General features: G+C 41.7%; 1 protein-coding gene across 7 annotated transcripts in view; it reads right to left on the reverse strand.

Annotated features, from left to right (window-relative positions):
* Positions 1 to 18622, reverse strand: part of HSF2BP (heat shock transcription factor 2 binding protein) — a 37202-nt gene that overhangs the window by 17455 nt on the left and 1125 nt on the right. Inside the window, exons 1-6 of one of the 7 annotated variants that reach the window (XM_068915419.1) lie at positions 17435 to 17544; positions 15687 to 15837; positions 14714 to 14864; positions 9101 to 9204; positions 5066 to 5215; positions 730 to 868 (exon numbers count right to left, since the gene is read on the reverse strand). In XM_068915419.1, coding sequence (XP_068771520.1) covers positions 730 to 868; positions 5066 to 5215; positions 9101 to 9204; positions 14714 to 14795 — 475 coding nt within the window. In that variant the 5' untranslated portion in view covers positions 14796 to 14864; positions 15687 to 15837; positions 17435 to 17544. Of the gene's footprint in view, positions 1 to 729; positions 869 to 5065; positions 5216 to 9100; positions 9205 to 14713; positions 14865 to 15686; positions 15838 to 16954; positions 17153 to 17434; positions 17545 to 17846; positions 18490 to 18622 lie in introns of those variants that run through there. The other 6 variants (XM_068915430.1, XM_068915441.1, XM_068915410.1 and 3 more) reach the window with 6 other exon arrangements.

Below are 18622 nucleotides of genomic sequence, written 5' to 3' on the forward strand. Positions count from 1 at the left end.
ATGTATCCATTGTTTCCTCTACCTTGCATCATGTTGTTAACCACTGTCATTTCAACACCTGCATTGTTTTGCAAAAATGCTGATGACATAGTACCCCCATTTCGCATAGCCTTCCAAGTCAAAGGCAACCATATTAACACAGGTCTGTGGCTTCCTACTTATTACGTTACTCTAAAAAGAGACATTTTCTATGGAAGTCAGGTTTACAACTTTTTATTTTTCTTAGCACTATGTAATCATAAAATCTAGCAGACAGTGAAGCTGGAGTCCATCTGGCACCAACAATATTGTTAAGCAACTTCAAGACGCTGAACATATTCCTTAAGATCAAACTGACCTACACACCGCATCTACAATTAATACATCTCAAAGATGTTAATGTTATTGGTGATTCAGAAAATATATTGCTTGATTTTTACAAACCAAGATGAGTTTACACGACTAGCAAAATGGTCCTTGTTTTACTCCAGATTGAGCAGAAGTGTTTCAGCACTTCTCGGCTCTTGAACATCTAATCCTTAAATCTTTTCACAGACTTCAGTTCCTCACAGAAGCGTCAAATGACAAAACCTTCTAGAACTTTAAGAGACTAGGAAGTCACCCAAGGGGCAGTCAGCCATCATATACTTGATTTTGAAAAACTGAATTTACTGCAGTACATATAACGCAATATATAAATTCCCACTACATGTATATGGAATGCTATCCTGAGAGATAACACTAACTTACTTGTTACAATCCCTGCCAAAGCTAATACAAACTGATTTTCATCAGAATCCAAATCCTGCTGCTTCACGTCTTCATTTAATGACTTCACAAAGCTCTCCATAGTCTGTGCAGTGATTGTAAAAAACTTTACTGCTTTACTCTGCAAGTGTGGAAGAGAAAGAAAAAATTATACACACAGAGTAACTATGATTATTAGATGCTACAGTGAAACTGGACAATATGCAAAATTACTAAAGCTTCTAGTCACTTCACAGAACAACAGAAAATAGAAGATATGCACTCAGTGGCATGCTTAAACTCCTGATATTTGAAATTATTACCTCAGAAAAGCATGGGAAACTAGTTTATGCTGCATTTATAAAATCTTCCAATTGCCTATTTCCCTCCTAAACCTCCAGTCGTACATATCAAACCACAGAACTAGCGCTTATTTTCAAAACTGAGGCTATCACCTATTTGCTGTGCAATACATGCATTGGGTGTGTTTGTTTCACATTTACTGGGACTACTACAGCTGTATTTGTCAAAATCCTACCTGTAACCAGTTGAACACTGGAGAGCAGCCTGACTTAGGGGCCTGACATTAATATTCTTCAGAAAACCAATGACATCCTCAGAAAAAGTAGAATTCAACTGGATATGAACAGGATTAATGAATTGCTCAATACAGGATGGAGAACAACTGGCTAGGTAGAAGTTCTTCAGAAATGGAAATGGAGGTATCTGCTAGGTCACAGGTTGAATTTAAGTCAACAATGTCACATGAGAAAGACAATCATCATGCTAGAATGTAGGAACAGGAGTAGAGCCTGTAATTACGTTATGCAATCTTCTGAGAAAGCTCAGAGTAGACTGAAGACAATAGTGAGAGGTTCAGACAGAACCCACAAAGAAAGACTGAAAGAATCATTTCTGCTCATTAATAATTCCGACCAGCAGAACGCTGTTGGAACAGTTTCCCACAGAGGATTCTATTTTTCACAGAAAAAAAAAAAAACACACCGTAACAGAGCGCCCATCATGCCAGGTTTCTTGGAGTGTTTAATGGCCAGTGATTTCATCAAACAGCTGAAACTTTAAGTCATTTCCTGCAGCACCTAAATGGAATAGGCAGTTCGAAAGAATGCCGAGAATTTCTGTCTTTTCATGAAATGCCTGAACTTGTAGTCATTCTGCAAAGTGACGGAAAATTTTAATATTTTTTGCAAAATTACTGCCTTCACAATCTGTACAAACCTGCTGATAACACTTATTTACTCCTCCACTGGTGCACGTGCACCACATCAAAGATGTATTTTAGGAGGAAAGAGGTACAGTTCCGGTGGAGTGATTCCAACTAAGAGTGTAAAACACAGGATCAGCCAATACTCTGTTTCTTCACAAATGAAACTGTGGTCCCAGAATAACAGGAATGAAAGGATTGTGGGGAGAGAGGGGAAAAAAGTGCACTTGTGCAAGTACTGAACGTATTTATATGGACAACACACCTCAAATATAGTATTTTTATCATAGGCAGTGACTACAGCTAAAGAATTAGAGGGGGTGAAAGAAAACAAAGACAGCCTGGTATAGCAGACTAGTATAAGTTATTGTAAGTGTATCACATGAGAGTATAGTGGAGTACTGAGCAAACCAAATAGCTGGTATGATGCACAGAAATCACGTCTCTCGAGGTGCAGTTGGTGTCATATCTGCTGAACCTTCCTTCCAAGCAGCCATCACTTAATTTCTGGTGAGGTCTGAGGAGCTGGAGCACAGACCACTCAGGTTTATAAAGAGCAAAGATTACATACTGTATGCAATCCCTAATTAGCTCAACAGTATTTTCATGGAACTGAAGAATCTTTCACCTACAGGTGTGGAGATAATGACTTCTGAGAGCAGCCATAAGGTGCTTGAGCTTAGACAGCACAATGAACTCTTTGCTGTCCCAAGCAACTCCTACATGAAAATATCAGTTAACATTCAGAATTGCTGCCTTAAAATATAAAGCTGTTTGTCATCATAGCAGATAACTGGAGGAGCAGGTCGTATCTGCAGGATCCAAAACTCCTCTTGTTGAGGAAAACCCTGATGTCATTTTAAAAACAAACCTTTAGTTTGTGTCTCTGTACAAGAGCCCTCTCACATGAATATGCAGTTGAAGTTTTTTAAAGGCACCTAAAACAATCTCTTGGGAAGCAATTTACTTCTTTTTTGGCTCATGCAGGTAGGTGTCCTTGAAACTCTCTCTCATGCTGCTTCTCTGGGTGTTTCATTAAGCTCTCTCTAGGAACGTTAAGCATGGGCAGAAACACTAGGCATTTCTCTCCCACTGCCTTGCAAACGCTGTGTTACATTTCAGTTTTGCAGTTTAAGTTTTGACTTTCCCAGCCTCTATGATACGAACGCCATATTGATTTTATACACCATTTCAGTCAAGCAATCTTCATTTCTGTAGAACTATATGACAGACCCACTTCTGTGTCTGTGCAATAGCCTAAAAAAGCTGTGTTGTTCCCTCAGGTATGAAATGATTTTGAATTGATGCCACCCCTTCCCACACACTTAAATATGGGTGGTACAGTTTGAAGTTACTCTTGATGTTCTTACACATTTCTGTAGTCCACAGCACCATCTGGAGGGGAAAGAGGAAGACACTACAGCTCCACCACTTGTCCAAATATAACCCAAACCAAAAACTTTGCATGACAAATCTCTGCAATATTTTTTATAATATGACTCATTGCCAGTTCTAAACTGTGGTTGGTGCAATGCCATGCAACCCATTTATGGTGCTTTTCCTAGAAGTCTTGTTGCAAGCCCAGCCATCTTTCTTATCGTGTGACTATCACAAGAAAACAATACCCCAAAACATTGCTATGACCTTCACCAGAACTGTAGCAGTTCAATGAGCTCAAACGGTTGCTAAGAATGTCTATAGTAGAGGTATTTCGCATTTCAAACCAATCTAGAAACAAAGGTATTGCATCTTCATAGTTAGGCTTTTTTACCCTTAAACAAATCATCAATGTATTTATCTTGTTTTTACTTAATTCTACTTAATTTTGATATTTAAGACTGTATTCAACAAGGCTTCTACTAATTATGCTCTCGTCTTGGTAGAAATAAAGTCATTTACATCACTCCAAAAGTGTTTCGTTTGTAGGAAACATCCCCTGTCAATGTTAAGTCTCACAAGTCAAATAACAATGGCTAGTCACTGAAAGATTGTCTGCTCTTTCAGTTATAAACTGTTCTGAAACTATGGCATGCGGTTTTATACTGCTTTTGTTGTTATGTGGCGTTTTTTTAGTATCTGCTTGGCTGTAATGATTCTGTATTTTTTAACTGCTTTATATAGATGTTTTTACATTTTTTTTCTTAGTAACTGCTGCTGCTTGAATCTTGAATGATCAGAAGGTATCACTATACAACTTTCTGATATCTAATGTGGAGTTATATATTGTACTTTGGTGCACCCAGTCTGGAAAAGCCTTTACAAAAACACTAGTTTACCACTTATTAAAATGAGCTGATCTTGTTCACTCAGCTGTTCATCACGCTGCTGAAAAGTCAAGCCAGAAGGAACCGCGGCATCAGTTCACTCAGCTCCAGTACAATAGCTCCTACTCATGTCGGCTATGGCAAGACTGAAAACCATGTTCTTATCGGGCACGCCCTTCTCATCCTTCCTAACTCCATCAGCTGCACTTGGCAGTGAAAATGTGTTAATTACATTACTGTCACTATCTCTAACTGTTGGGGTTTGGGCTTTTTTTAATAAGCTACCTGTCCATGTTTAACATTGAACAGTTAGTAAGATTCACTACACTCAGAACAGCGAGGCTCTCTAAATACGAAGACTCATGCAAGTACTAGGGCAGCACAAATACTGTATTAAGGTGCCTATCTAAAGGAGTTGAAAATTGACAAATGTATCTTCCTTCCATGGAAATAGCTCCTCCAAGCTCTCTGTAGGCACAGGAGCTACTGCATGTATACATGCAGTACATCTTCTTCCTCTATTAGTCAGCTTGCAGAGATATTTACGTTGTGCTAGCTGCAGCCTTGCTTTCAGTTTAACTGTGTGTGGCAGGAAACAGGTAATCTTTGTTTGGCAACGTAAAAATTAATTACGGTATTTATTCCTAGCCTGCTGTATGTAAGTAATTGTTCCAACACTTCTTAAATAAAAATGGATGCTCCCCAAAGAAAACACAATTCAGAAAACATTTTTGCTGTCCCATCAGCTTCTAATATGTATCCTTTTGTTAAAATGCATTACAGAGCAAGGTACTTATTTTAAAATACCTAACAGCATTAACATCAATAAGTAGTCACTTGCCATACTTACTCCTCCTAGAATGTTTCTAACTGCTTCCTCATTGCTAGATACGCCCCACAGCAAGGTGCATACTGCTGCACCCATTTCTGTACAATATTCTGCCTGCTGCAGGAGCTGCTGCTTGGCCTCGTTCAGGTGCTGCCGGAGGTCCAGCTTCTCCTGAAATAGCATAAGGAAATTTTGGTTGTGCTTCATGTCAGTCCACATATGTTTCTAGGCTGAGAGAACAGGAAACAATACCACAGCCTCATATGAAATGAGGGGCAAATTCACAGCAGTTCCGGACACATACCTTCTCTTCAGAGCTATATCTAAGTAATAAGTATATCATGGAGGCTGACAGTAACCAGAAGCCTGTCCACAAGGTCAGACCAAGTGACATGCTGAGACTGAGGGGCACCTAGAGCAGTCTGATAGGAAAGTCTGCTCCTCCTACGCAAATAGCTACGTGTCTCTCCGAGAGAGAACGGATTTCGGCAGCAGAGGTCAGCTTTCCCAACCATTTACAAAGGATACTGGAATCATCTTTTAGGGAGAAAGGGTTGTTTTGTTTTTCAAATTGGACTTCTGTCTCAGCCATTGTGGTAAAATGGCTGGGGATCTAGGATAAATCCTGCTGTCTCTTCCACCTTCTTTTCACTGCCATATTCCTGACCAGCAGTGACAAAGGAAGACCAAGTCCCTGGAGAAAGAAGCCTCATGTCTGAAGTTTGGAGGACCTTTCACACGTAGAACCAGAAAAGCCCAGGCTCCATCATGCATCCACCACCTGAGCGAGCTGCTCAGCGGTCCTTGCCATAGAGCAGTAGAGAGAGCAAAGCAAATCAGCAAGACCAGGACGTAGTTCCAATTTGCCAGTACTTCTTCCCAGTCACATTGGGCCAGTTGAGTATCAAGTTGGCCAGAAGAGTATCAAGAAATAGGTATGATTCTAGGTCTCACTGGCTTCCTATCAACTGCCACCACAGCGGTAGTGAAGCTGCTGCAGTTCTCAGCTTAGCGCCAGTGCGGTCAGTGAGACCAAGGCTGGGATATCAAAGTCTTCAGTCTGTCAGAGTGGGTAGGGGCTCCCTGGTAACCATGAGTGGGGTGATATTAAGCAGCGCTGCAGGGAAAGATAAAGGCCTATCAAGAAAAATGATGCTAGCTCAAGAATTAAAGGAGGTAGAATTGCCACTCAAATGTCAAAAGAGCAGAATGATTGCGCTCTGCCCACTTTGTAGGCATGTGATTGTCAGATTCACCCTGAAAAATAGCCTCTTCACCCCACCCTCCCTTGCACATCTGGTTATCAGGATGAAGTCTTGGGGAAATGAGAAGGAATCTTTTTTATGTCGAGCAAAAAGAACAAAACTTTCAATTAAATATTCCCATTCAGATTTTAAAATAAATATCTTGTCATTTTAGGGGTTCATCTCATTATTTTGAAGTTGCGGGGTTGGAAAGAATAGAAAGGGAAAGTCATCTAAAAATGTATGTAACATTACGTCATCCAGCACAATGCTACTTGTCTTCTGTTTGTCATCAATTATTTCTGCTCACATCTAGCTTCTATATCACACCAGACAGCCATATTTGCATTGTTTTATCATACTCCTAATGGAAAACACAGGCTAAAATTTGTTATAGTTCTAATGAAATTTATTACGTTTATCTCTGTGCATACTTTTTCTTTGGAGTCTCTTTCACCTTATAGTTTAATATATGCTAAAGACCGACACTGCTGATTTCCTGGGACTTCCATGCCTACACAAAGTCACTTATTTCCTTATACTTTGTTCATTTTTAAGCAAGTTAGCCAAATTTATCTTTTACATAACTCACTACCAAACTTCTCAGCTTTGCTGCCACCATGTGCACCAACAAAATGTCCACAGGCACCTTCCTGTCTATCCCCTGTATTCTTCCTCACTTTCTTTTCTGTATTGTCTTTTTCTTAGGCAAACATATCTTTTAATACATCTTATTTGCAGTTGGCATTTGGCTGCTAATTCTAACTAGCAAGACATATAACCCTGGGATACTACAGCTAGATACCTCAACAAGAATGCAAAACCACTGCAAGAAATGCCAGAATTTTAAATACATCGTAAGCAACATCAGAACAAAGTTACAAAGTGAGGAAAACAAAGTATTACACTCAAGGGCTAGGAAAATAAACTGAGCAAAAGCAAACAACCTAGCTGGAAACAACACTCCTGAGGAAGTTCACATTCCTAAGCAATCAGTGTGCTATGCAACACCACCATCTTCAGGAAAGGGTCAAGCCACAGCAACACAGCAGTGCTTAAGCACCTGACTATGAAATGACAAAGACGACAGACGTTAGCCAAGAGTAACATATGCACTTCCAAGTTTTGCTCAGGTTCAGGAAGCATTGTGATTCTCTAAAACAGCGATATAGCACGCTGAAGAAATTTTAAAATGTAAAACGTTGATTTACGATCACCTAAGGAAAGGACACTGCCTAACTAGAGATGCATTTATTTTTATGTTCATTCCAGTGTATCATTTCCTTGTCCTTCACAAGATAAATATGTAGGAAATAATTCACAAACTATATGAAAGGATGCCTATAACAGAACAGCAATACAACAGCAATCAAGTGGAAAATACTGTGCAGATAGATCAACGGGAACAAACAATTGCATATATACATACATCACCTTCTTTTATCCTGAACAGCTAAAGGATTTTGCAACTTATGAAAGCACAATCCATTCAAAGAAACATACTTCTGAGGCATATAACAAGCGATTTAGACAACCTGTGCCCTGCACAGCACTAAAGACATGGGGAGGAGAGCTTTGATCATGAACACCAAGACAACAGACTACTCTTACTAAGTGATCCACGCTTTAATTAAAACTTCCATCCAAAAGGAATCTGACCTAAATCACCTGACACTTATTTTGTAATATTAACATGAATAACAGGCTAGTATCCAAAGTAGCAACATTAAATCTTACAGAAATTTCATCCTGCATGCTTAGACAATTAGGAATCTGGGTGTATAGCAAAACTAAACAAGTACTTACTATAGAACTGCAACAGATATTCCAGAAGACACTTATTTTGAAGTACGCATTATCCAAATAGACAGCTGTTCCATGATGCCACCACACTTTACATTCATATCAAACTTCATTCCCGAATGTCCATACAGATCTGCCCTAACACCACACATCTTAGTTTTTCATTTGTTTCTTTTTAAAAATGAAATCATCCCTTCAGGTTCATCTGTCTTTCTGCAGTTCCAAAGCTGGAAGATAGTAGCTCCAGAACGCTAAGGAAATGAACTGCTGCTCACTACTGAAAATAGCAAGCACTTCCATGGAAATGAACTTCTGCAGTAAATAATCACAAAAGAGTCTTATATCGCTCTCAAAAATTAAACAGCTAGGGTATGTGATTCTATTTGGACCCAAATGGCTTCACAGAAGACCCACAGTCTGAGAAGATAGGGTCTTACTATTTCCCTCATTGTTAAGAATATCTCCCTCTTTCTATAATCACTAAATGCAATACCAACACCACAAAAGGAGCTCTGTAATTCTTTAATTCATGGCTGTACGTGGCAATTGGATAAACAGGTATATTGACAAAGGCTCTTAACGCTTACAGCCAAACCCCGCCAAAAAGCCTGAAATACAATCTCATAAACGGCACCTCAAACATCATGGAAATTGGAGAGATGTAGTTATGGAATAGCTATGTATGCAAGGGGGAGACTGTTAACTGTACTGGTATTAATATACAGTAAATACTTTTTTGGTATCATATTGCATATGGCACCATATTACATTTTATCTAGTTATGATATTGATCCTTTTTCTCTAGAAATATCAGAAAAAGAAAAAAACACAAGCCGTGATGAACTTTTAGGTAGCAATCTGCTAATCATCTGACTATGTAAATCTCAGATTGTTTTCTAAGCGCTAAGGAGATATTTTGTGACACGCACAAGGAAAACTGATCACTATTGCTTTTGTTATTAAAATTCAAGCATACAGATACCAGTATTCTTTCTGACAGTAAATATACCTTTTTCTCTCTCATGCAATCTGCCTGGGCTGTTTCCAGGCGGGCTCTGAAGTGTTCACAATCCATTTTCAGCTGCTCTATTTCCTCCTCCTTTTTCTCCATGTCTGTTGTAAAATAAATTAGATAAATTAAATAAGTTATGACCAACTGGCTTGCATTAAAGAAAAATGAATCCTCCAAATGCAATATTAATGAGGGTGCTTTAAGTATTTGCCTGTGTAGAGACATCCTCCTTGTGGCTAAACTGGTATATAGCAATTTGTCACATTTTAACAGTTCTTACAAAAACTAAATGAACATCATGTTTCCGATTTAAAACAGGGAAAACCAGGAAGAATCACATCTGGCTATTAAATACTGTGCATTGGTGAGATACAATCTTGGAACAGAGCTCCATTCGCCCTGGGGATTTTTTAAAATGTAGTCAAATTTTCTACTTTTTATCGGTTCTCATGATCTGCAGATTTCTGGTATCTCTGAAATGAAATTGAAGGCACAGTGAAAATCTAAGTAAAAGAATTGCGAGATCAGTCAGAACTGAGTAGTTCAATATACAATGTACAAATTATGTGAATAATAAACATGTAATGCAATTCAAATATTTTCGATTAACGTTTATAAAGCATTATAAGAATGTTGAACATTTCAGTGACAATCAAAATTTATCCATGATTCCCTTAAAAAACGAGTTTCTGATATTATCAGGAACACATTTCACTTTAGACGCTTAATTTTAATGAATGGAAGTCTAGTGAAAAGAATCATATTTCAAGATCCTGATGTGAGTTTTAAAAAATGCACTTTGAAGGATATTTTTAACAACTGTTGAGGTTTATCTAGATTTAATTTTATATTAAAAACCACGGTTCTGGATGCTTAGTGTATATACCCAAAAAAAAAAAAAAAAAAAGAAATCTCAGTAATTCCAAAAAGTAATGTCCAAATAGCATGCACTGTAATTTTTGCTACCTGTTTAAAACACAAGAGATACTTAACTTCAAGCTCCATACCAGTGATCATGAATGCATAGTTTATGGCTTAACATACTGAACACGCTATGCCTTACATGTGGTCAGTTTTTTTAGAAATGTATTTACCAAAAAACAAATAGTAGACCTAATTACATAACAAAAAGATAGCATAATAAAAATACAGACCCCATTATCAAGAGGGATTGTATTCTCAGAGTTTATTTAGTAATTCCACATTATTTGGAAATAAATTCCTTTTTTCATCCTCATCAACAAAATGTTGACTATCACATATACACAGGCACATTGCTTTGAACACCCAATATAAAAGAAGGTAATTTAGCTACAATCAGTTTTTTTAAATAAGTAGAACATACTTCCATTCAGCCCTTGGGTGATTCTAAGCCATGAACACTAAGTCTTTTTCTCTTTAACAGTAACTACAGAGGCGAGGCGAGGGCCCACACCTAGAAAATGTATATGTGCTATGGCATGCTCCCCAAGCGTTCAGTTCTTTTCCACTGCAATCCAAAGCAAAATACCAAAAATGAAGGCGAGAATGGATTAACTGAGCTTTTGAGGAACTCCAGTTAGGGGTAGGAAACTTTCTGTCTTCCCTTGAGTGAAGGACCACACATTCATTCACCCAGTAAGCCACTCAAGCCCTGTCCTTAGCACTAATTATTATGTGGAGGTGGGTCTTAGAGTACTTCACCTGACAGAGAAATCAATACATCTTGAGTTACCGTAGCGCACACTCTGCTCATCAATGGCAGACCAAGAACCCGTTTATCCTAAGTAAGTACACCCAGTGGAACTCAATGGCCAGTGAAAACCTCTCGCACTGGACGGAGCAAGCTCTTTGAAATGAAAAGAATCACTTCCCACCTTTTCAGAGGCAGGTTCTACCCTGAATCCACTATCATCAGCAGAGCCAACAGACACACAGATACCATATTCTTCACTGGTAGACTTCAAGGGTCCTGGAACCAAAACTGAGCAAGGAGGCAGGAAGTAGTATTAACAGCTCCCTACTGTATATAACTTTGGAAGTCCTCTGGATAAGAGAAGGATGCATCAACCTCCTTGAAGGTATCAGAATGTTTTCTGTCAAGGGAAGCTAGACTTAAGAGTCCATTCTAGAGGGGGGAAAAAAAAGGGTAACATTGGAAGTCGATGCTAAGAAACTCATTTCTATCTATGCCTCATTCCTGAAAGCTCCCCCTGTTATGTTTAGCCAGTTCTCCCAGCTGTGCGCTCCTTCGCTCTTAAGGCAATTCAAGAGTGGATGCACTACTCCCAACAATTGACAACATCTTGACAGAAGCAGCAGAATGAGCACCAACCAGTCTGCTGACATTACATACTGTAGCTGTGCTGCTCACCGCCTGCACACTGTGGTCCTGAGCAGCACACAGGGAAGCCTGACAGGTTCTCTCACTGGCTCCAAGTACTGATTCCCTAGTGAGAAAGTTCCTTCCCTCTTGAGATTAAAATCTTGAGGCTCAGTCTGTCTACCTCATCCCAGTAAAGAAGCTTTCACTATTAACCTGGATGAACAAGCAATATAAATGGTACTCTTAGGTAAACATGAAATATGACTCTACTACTACAGTGGTAAATCTGACTCCGGTAAGAAGTGACACTTGCCCCTGCGAGAGTAAACATCTAGATGACAAGCCCAAAAACAGAACAAGGCATTGGGCATGACTGAAGTACAGAAGGCACACATTCCAAGCCAGGTGGGCTCATCCTCATCCATGCTATAGGTTATACCAGAAGATTTTCTAGGCCACAGATCCAATCTCAAAGCTCTGGCAAGTGAAGAACTGAGCAGAGTCACGATGAATGCCCATGAGCAACAGAATTCCAGTTCCACTGATCCAAACACTAGATCGATGTTATATGCATTTTTTGGCATTTCTCCAGGAGACCAAATCCCCCTGAACAGATGCATAAGAATACCACTAAGGTATTATCTTCCAACCACGAACCACTTTTTCTGAGAATGGTACTGAAAAATAAAATGGACTTGTCTTTTCAAAATCAGAAACTACACAGGCCAAAGCCTCAGTGAAGACTCCGTCACTCGCCCAAGAGGTAGGTGGTGGTGGTTGCACTGAGCGCTGCCAGTTCAGATCTTAGGTACCCTCTATGGAATGTTCCTACAGCAAAAGGGCATCCTATAGACCTAGATATACAAGTGATACATGTGAAGATCTCAAGGCTTCATGAAGGTATTCAAGACCTCACCAGTCCTAACCACTTGATATTTGCACTGCTCAAGTACTGCGATAGCTGCTGAAGATCTACAGACGTACAAATCAACCATTATTCCTCTGTAAGTGCAATGTGAAAAATCATCTCTAGCACCTGCAAGAGAGTCCTGTAAACTTCCTATGCCAGTACCTACTGACCTTATTTAGTGAACAGCACCAGATAACTCACCATTCAATAGCTGTACTTGTGCCTCTGTGGCATCCAATCTTAGGTGAACTGTATCGTTCGTATCTTCCCTCAGTGTGCTTTATTGCATGCTGCTGCCACTAAAGGGGCAGGAGCGAAGTGGAGCAGCAATAATCATCACTTGACTTGTCCAGCTGTAGGGGCATGAAACACTGGTGACAGCCAGCGTAAATAATCAAACTGCCTCATTAACTGGAAGAGACGCCTCCGCTGTGGGAATATATTCAAGAGAGTTTAAAGGCGGACTCAGCTTCACGGACTTCTCCAAAGGACTTGCAGAGTGCTAGCTAGCCAGCAGAGCAGTTCAAGTGAAGTCTTAAAATCCCCTTGTTGACTGCCGCAAACCTGCTCCTAGAAGACCCTGACAGTCTCTCTGATGTGTGGCACAGGAAGCATAGGAAGGATCAGCAAGAGGCATCTCGAGACTGAGCACTGATAAAAGTCAGAAAACCACGAATCTGAATATCAAACATTTGACCATTTGCTCCGAAGCTGGGAAGGTGGATGCCTTCAGTTAAACTAGGTGCATGGAACGTTCATTCTCTGAATGCAAGATTGAAGGCTAGGAACTTGAACACTTGTACTCTTAATCCAACTAGAAACAGTCCCTGATGCCTTGCAATAGCATAAAGAGAATATTTCCAGATGCTACGTCACTTCTCATGAGAGGGATGATGTCCTGACTGGCAGCAGGATTGACAGGTGAGACGGTCTCTTCAGCTCTATTAGCATTTGATGGCACAGAAAAGTCCTTCCAAAGAAGGTATCATCAAGGCAGCAGGAAACTCTACCCCAATATACTACTCGTTATTGCAGATGGGCCTTGAGGGTGTATCTTATTTTTTCTTTGGAGGAGAAAAGGATGCAAGTTCCTCACAGTGAGGTTACGCTGGTGACTGCAACAGGTTCTGATGCCTAGAACATAGTACTAAAGAGGAGTGACACCCCTGGAGACTGCAGTGAGGATTCCTAGGTACTCCACTGTATCTCTCACTACAGAAGTTTGGTCAAGAACTAGCTCACAGCAGCAGAGACAAAGGTTCCTAAGAAAAGCAGCTCCACATCTGTCTTTATCAAGGTAGTCCATCTTCACAGAGCCCCGCCTCTCTTTCAGTACTTTGTAGCCAGAACACTTATTCTGAGCTAGCCCTTTAGTCTGAGCATCTACCATCTGGGTCATACGCTCCAGGGAGGCTGAGAGAAGATACATGAAGGTCTCATTCCAGCAGGCTACATAGGTCAGAAATACAGTGGGCAGCCAAAAGGTGCAGACTTGGTAGGCAGGTCTTCCTGGGGTTGGTGCCTGTGTATTCATTAAGGCAGTCCCACACAGCAGAAGTCAAGGACTGACTGAGCTCCAAGGTAGAGAGGCTGTTCTCTTACTAACCATTACAACTAATCTTCAGTTAATCACTCAGATTATAGAAAAGCGTACGTCTTCTAGAATATCATCTAAATGTTTGTTCCTTGCCTTTTCAGACAAAACAAACTTCTAGAAGAACAGGTGAATTTTACTCCCGCATGTAAGCTGCAGGCTGGGGATGGGGGCTGACTGAGGTTCAGCTCTCAAGTCATGCTGGAAGTGGTGCAACTGTTGGAAAGATGGTACAGAAGAGATCACAAGCCTGAAAAAAATGGACTTTGGGGATCAGAGTAAAAAGATATCAGAGAGGCCAAAGTCCGTTACTAGTCTCCAACGCAATTTTTAATGAAGATTTATGGCAATAACACTATATAAAAGATAAGGTAACTACAAAGGCATCATCTCCTCCCATAAACTTAACTTCTCATTTATCCACAACTCTTTACCATATATTTTGCTGTTCATCTAAAGTCACATTTTGAAAAATAGAATGGTTTCCCCCTTTCTCAAAGAAGAATCACTTTCTTTCTGATACAGCTTCCCTTATTGCTTGAAGTAAATATTCGTTCTTATCCCCAATAAAACAGTTCTGAAGATTAATTTGACAAAAGTCTAGTTATTTCTAATGTACTTTCCAATTTTGTTAATTACAAACACACCATTTTACAAATACAGGTGTATTTAATGCCTTTAATATCATAGTTCAATCTGCAATACCTCAATAAACTCTACAGCTATTTATATGGGTAGGACTTCTCTTTCTAAGTAGTTTTCATAGTTATCTGTAATAGCTCGTAACATGATTCAGCTCACTTGATTCAACAGCATCCAGTTTCTGGAACGTCCCCAAGATATCCCAATTCAATATTTTGGGTAAGAAATCCCGCAGTTGCATAACCTCCGTTGTCAGCCTTTCCAAATCCCTCCTTTTAACTTTAACGTAGTCGTCTTCTGTGTCAGCCTTCTGAAATGCAAAAAAAGAAGAAAAAAAAAGACACCATTACGGCTTTGAGTGCTCTTTGCTTTGCATCCCTTCTCTCAGAAAAAAAAATATTCCTCTATCATTTCAGAAATTCAGAAACTTACTTAAAAAAGAACTATCCAGTAATAATCTGGACTAAGAGTCTCTGAGATAAAAAGTCTTCAATTTTAACCTGCTTTTTGCCACTGGGGCCTAGAGCAAATCATATTACCTCTCTGCAACAGTTTCTTCATCTAAAATGTGTGTAGCACACCTCAGAACACTGTAAAAATTAATTTGATGTTCACATTTGAAAAACGTAAACAGCTACACATACTCTAAGCCAGGTTTGAGACTATTCTAAGGATATATGTAACTGTTTTCAACTAACTCAAATATTTGCAGATGCTCAGCCATCCTGCTAAATTATAATAGTTCTTTCAGAGAAAATAGTTTTTGTTCCTCACAGAAAATGAATTACTTTGAGAAAAATATCATTTGTGATCCAATCACAAATAAAAGTAATATAATCATGAGTTAAGACAGGAAAGATATGATAACTAATTTTCTCTTGTGCCACACTATTGCCCTAACTTTAAATCTACCGTCCGAGAAAATGAGCATTAATTTTCAAGCAATATAGACGTTTCGGTACCAAAAAACCATCAACTCGCATTTCTGATGTACGTACATGTGCACACTGCTGTATCTTGAAAAGGCTACCGTATATCCACAATTACATACTGAAAGGTTTAATTTATTTTGCCCAAAATATTACATATCCAATATGCTTTCATAAAGCAAAACTACAATATATCACATTACTATTTCTTTTTTTGAGAGCGGTGCAGAAACATTGAGATCCCTTCTGTAAACGATCACATCTTCTCTTTTCAGAGGGAAGAGGATACTGCGGAACTATACAAGAAACAGTCTCCTAAAGACACTAAATGCGCCCTCTCCACATCTCATCCAGCTGCATGAGACAAATTAAGGTCATTAACATTAGTACCTTTTCCAGTTCAACAGAAAATGCCACCCTGGTGTTCCTATCCTTTGTGACCATTTTCTACAATTCTCTTTTGTCTTTTTGCTTCTCTGCTTCCTCACATTGAACATTTCCTTCCATCTTTGCTTGCTAGTCTATTTCTTTCCCAACCCTCTGCCAAATCCAGACATTTCTAGGGATGTAACACACCAGTCCTAGTCTTCCCGGTTCAGAAGACATAGAACAGCAATAAAGACATGGAATAAAGATTTTTATTTTAACCTGGATTGTATACTCTAAGCTGCATTTACAAAGTGCTTACAGTAAGGTTAGGATGGCCAAGTACCACCACACTATAGGATGCAGGAAAAATACAACTCATTCAGGTCTCAGGGACATACTGAATGAGGGCATAAGCACATGGCCACAAGACTCTAGAGGGACAGTACGACTTCTGTGTAAACAGAGGGTCAGACGGGAAGGTCAAAGAGACTATTCAGTATTGTTGAAAATTACAGAGCAACATTTGGTATAGGCATGAAAAATAGCTCTATTCACTAGCATAAGCTAAATCCAAATGAAGTATGCTACCAGAGTATTGGAATTGAGATATGAAATGTATACCATGGAGAAAATCCTAATCTATAGTTCTCAGTGTAAACACAGATCATCTTCGTAATACTGCAGTTCTGGCAGACAAGTTTTATTTTCTCCACTTACGCAGCTACTCAACATCTCCCATACATTACAACAATCAGTTAAAAACAAACATATACCAGTGCCTGATAGCTGACCAGATGTAGGAAATCTGACTTCAGTCCTCACAGATTTCTTGGCCAACGATCAAGTTCGGCCAATTTAGTTTTGTGCCTTGGTTCACAGCCTTTAAGATTTGAACTCCGCTTCCCTGCCCGGCAGGGTGGCTGAACACAGTCACGGAAACCACACCTGTGTTCAACACCCCAGCACATAACCTCCGTCAGCCTATTCTCGAATCTTCATTAGCCCCCAAAGGATGCTGAAGGGGTCACTTCAATTCCACTTACACAATTAGTACAACACGTCTTTCCCCCCCCTCCCTTAAAAGGGAGAGAGGGACCCTCACCCTCTTCCACAGATGTTTTACAAGTCAACGCGAAGTCTGCGCTAGGAGGCATGCTGAAGCGCAGAGGCGTTTTGCGTCACGGGAAGGGCAGGCTGACACGCAGGACCCCCCACCAAACAGTTCACACCGGCCATGAGACTCTAAGCAACGGTGCGAGACGTCCCAGCGGCCGAGCTCCCACGTGTTTTATATCCAACACTGAAAACCGCCACTGCCTGGTATTAGCCCTGCCCTGCCCCGCCGGGCACCCAGCGAGGCCCCCCCCCCTCCGCCGGGCCACCCGTCCCCCCACGGCGCTCGGCTGCGCAGCGCCGTCCCCGCCATCGCCCCTCAGACGCGGCAGCCGGCCCCAACGGCCGCGCACCTTCCCCCCCCCCCCCCGCCCTCCTTCCCGGGGCAGCCGACGCCTCAGCGCCGGCCCGACCCCGCCGCCGGGACTGCCCGGGCTCCGGGGCTGCGGGCACGGGCGGCCCCGGCTACCTGCGCCTCGCCCGCCAGCCCCGCGCGGCGCCTCATCGCGCCAACCGCCGCCTCGCAGGCGGGCGGGCGGGCGGGGGCTGTGACGTCGCGCTGCGCCAGGCCCCCCGCGCGCCGCCCTTCCGGGCGCGGCGGTTGGAGCGGCCGGGGGGGGGGGGGGGGGACACGGCGGCGGGGGGAGAGGGGCTCGGCGGCGGCGAGCAGGCAGGGCTCGCCGAGCTGGTCCCCCGCCGCCTGGCACTGCGGGCGGTTCAGGGGTTCTGCCTGAAGTCCTCACTACGTGAAACGGCGCTGTCCTTCGCGTTTAAACTGCCCGTTACATATAGTCACCTGCGCCATGGGACCCAGCAGCCCTAATCTGCCCTCACGGCCTGTGCTCGTGGTGTCAGCTGTTCTTTACAAACTTCGTACTTACCTTTGTGCCGCAATAGGAAGTTTAGTCTTGCCAGCCCCTTCTTGGAGGCTTTTTCTGTTGTACCCACTTTATTTTTTTTCGTTGAGTATCTTCTGCTATATAATTTTTGAGATAGCGGTTGAGTACACAATACTTCTGACCACACCGCTTTATATATAAACATTACAAAATTCCCCACAGTTTTCTCTATTCCTTTCTTTACATGTCTGAACACCTTTGTTTGTTGCAATGCTCCTGAGGAGTGAGCAGCAAGAGCTGTTACACTGTTCACAGTGATGTCCGTGTCTTTTTCCTCAGCAGATACAGCTAATTTGCCTTTTGATAGGATGCTGAGTTTGTACGATTTCCTTCCATATTGTAACACGGGATGTTCACTGCTGTCTCCTTGCCTGTTGGTCCAGCTTTTAAACACCGCTCTGCAGCACGCTCTGGTGCTGGCTAACCTCGACGCTGACGTGTCTGCCGCTTTCTCACACCACTCATAAATATAGGAAATGGCGTGAACACCGATGTTCCCTGCCCTTGGCCCTTTCCGTGGTGATGAAAACCGGGCGTATCGTACCACGCCGCCAGGGAGCAGCGCAGACCGGGCGCTCCCGAAGCAACAGGGAGGCAGCTGCGCTAAGATGGCCGCCAGGGCCCAGCCTGGCCCGTCCCCCTGCCCCGGGGAGCACGGCCCCCGGGCGCAGCCCTAGCCCCGGCTGGGGGGCGTCAGGCACCGCTGCGGGGCCAAGCCGGAGCCGTAGGGACGGCGACAGGAGCAGGGTCGGGGGTCC

This window comes from Struthio camelus, chromosome 1 (genome assembly GCF_040807025.1).
Source record: "Struthio camelus isolate bStrCam1 chromosome 1, bStrCam1.hap1, whole genome shotgun sequence".
In the NCBI taxonomy this organism is placed as follows: Eukaryota; Metazoa; Chordata; class Aves; order Struthioniformes; family Struthionidae; genus Struthio; species Struthio camelus.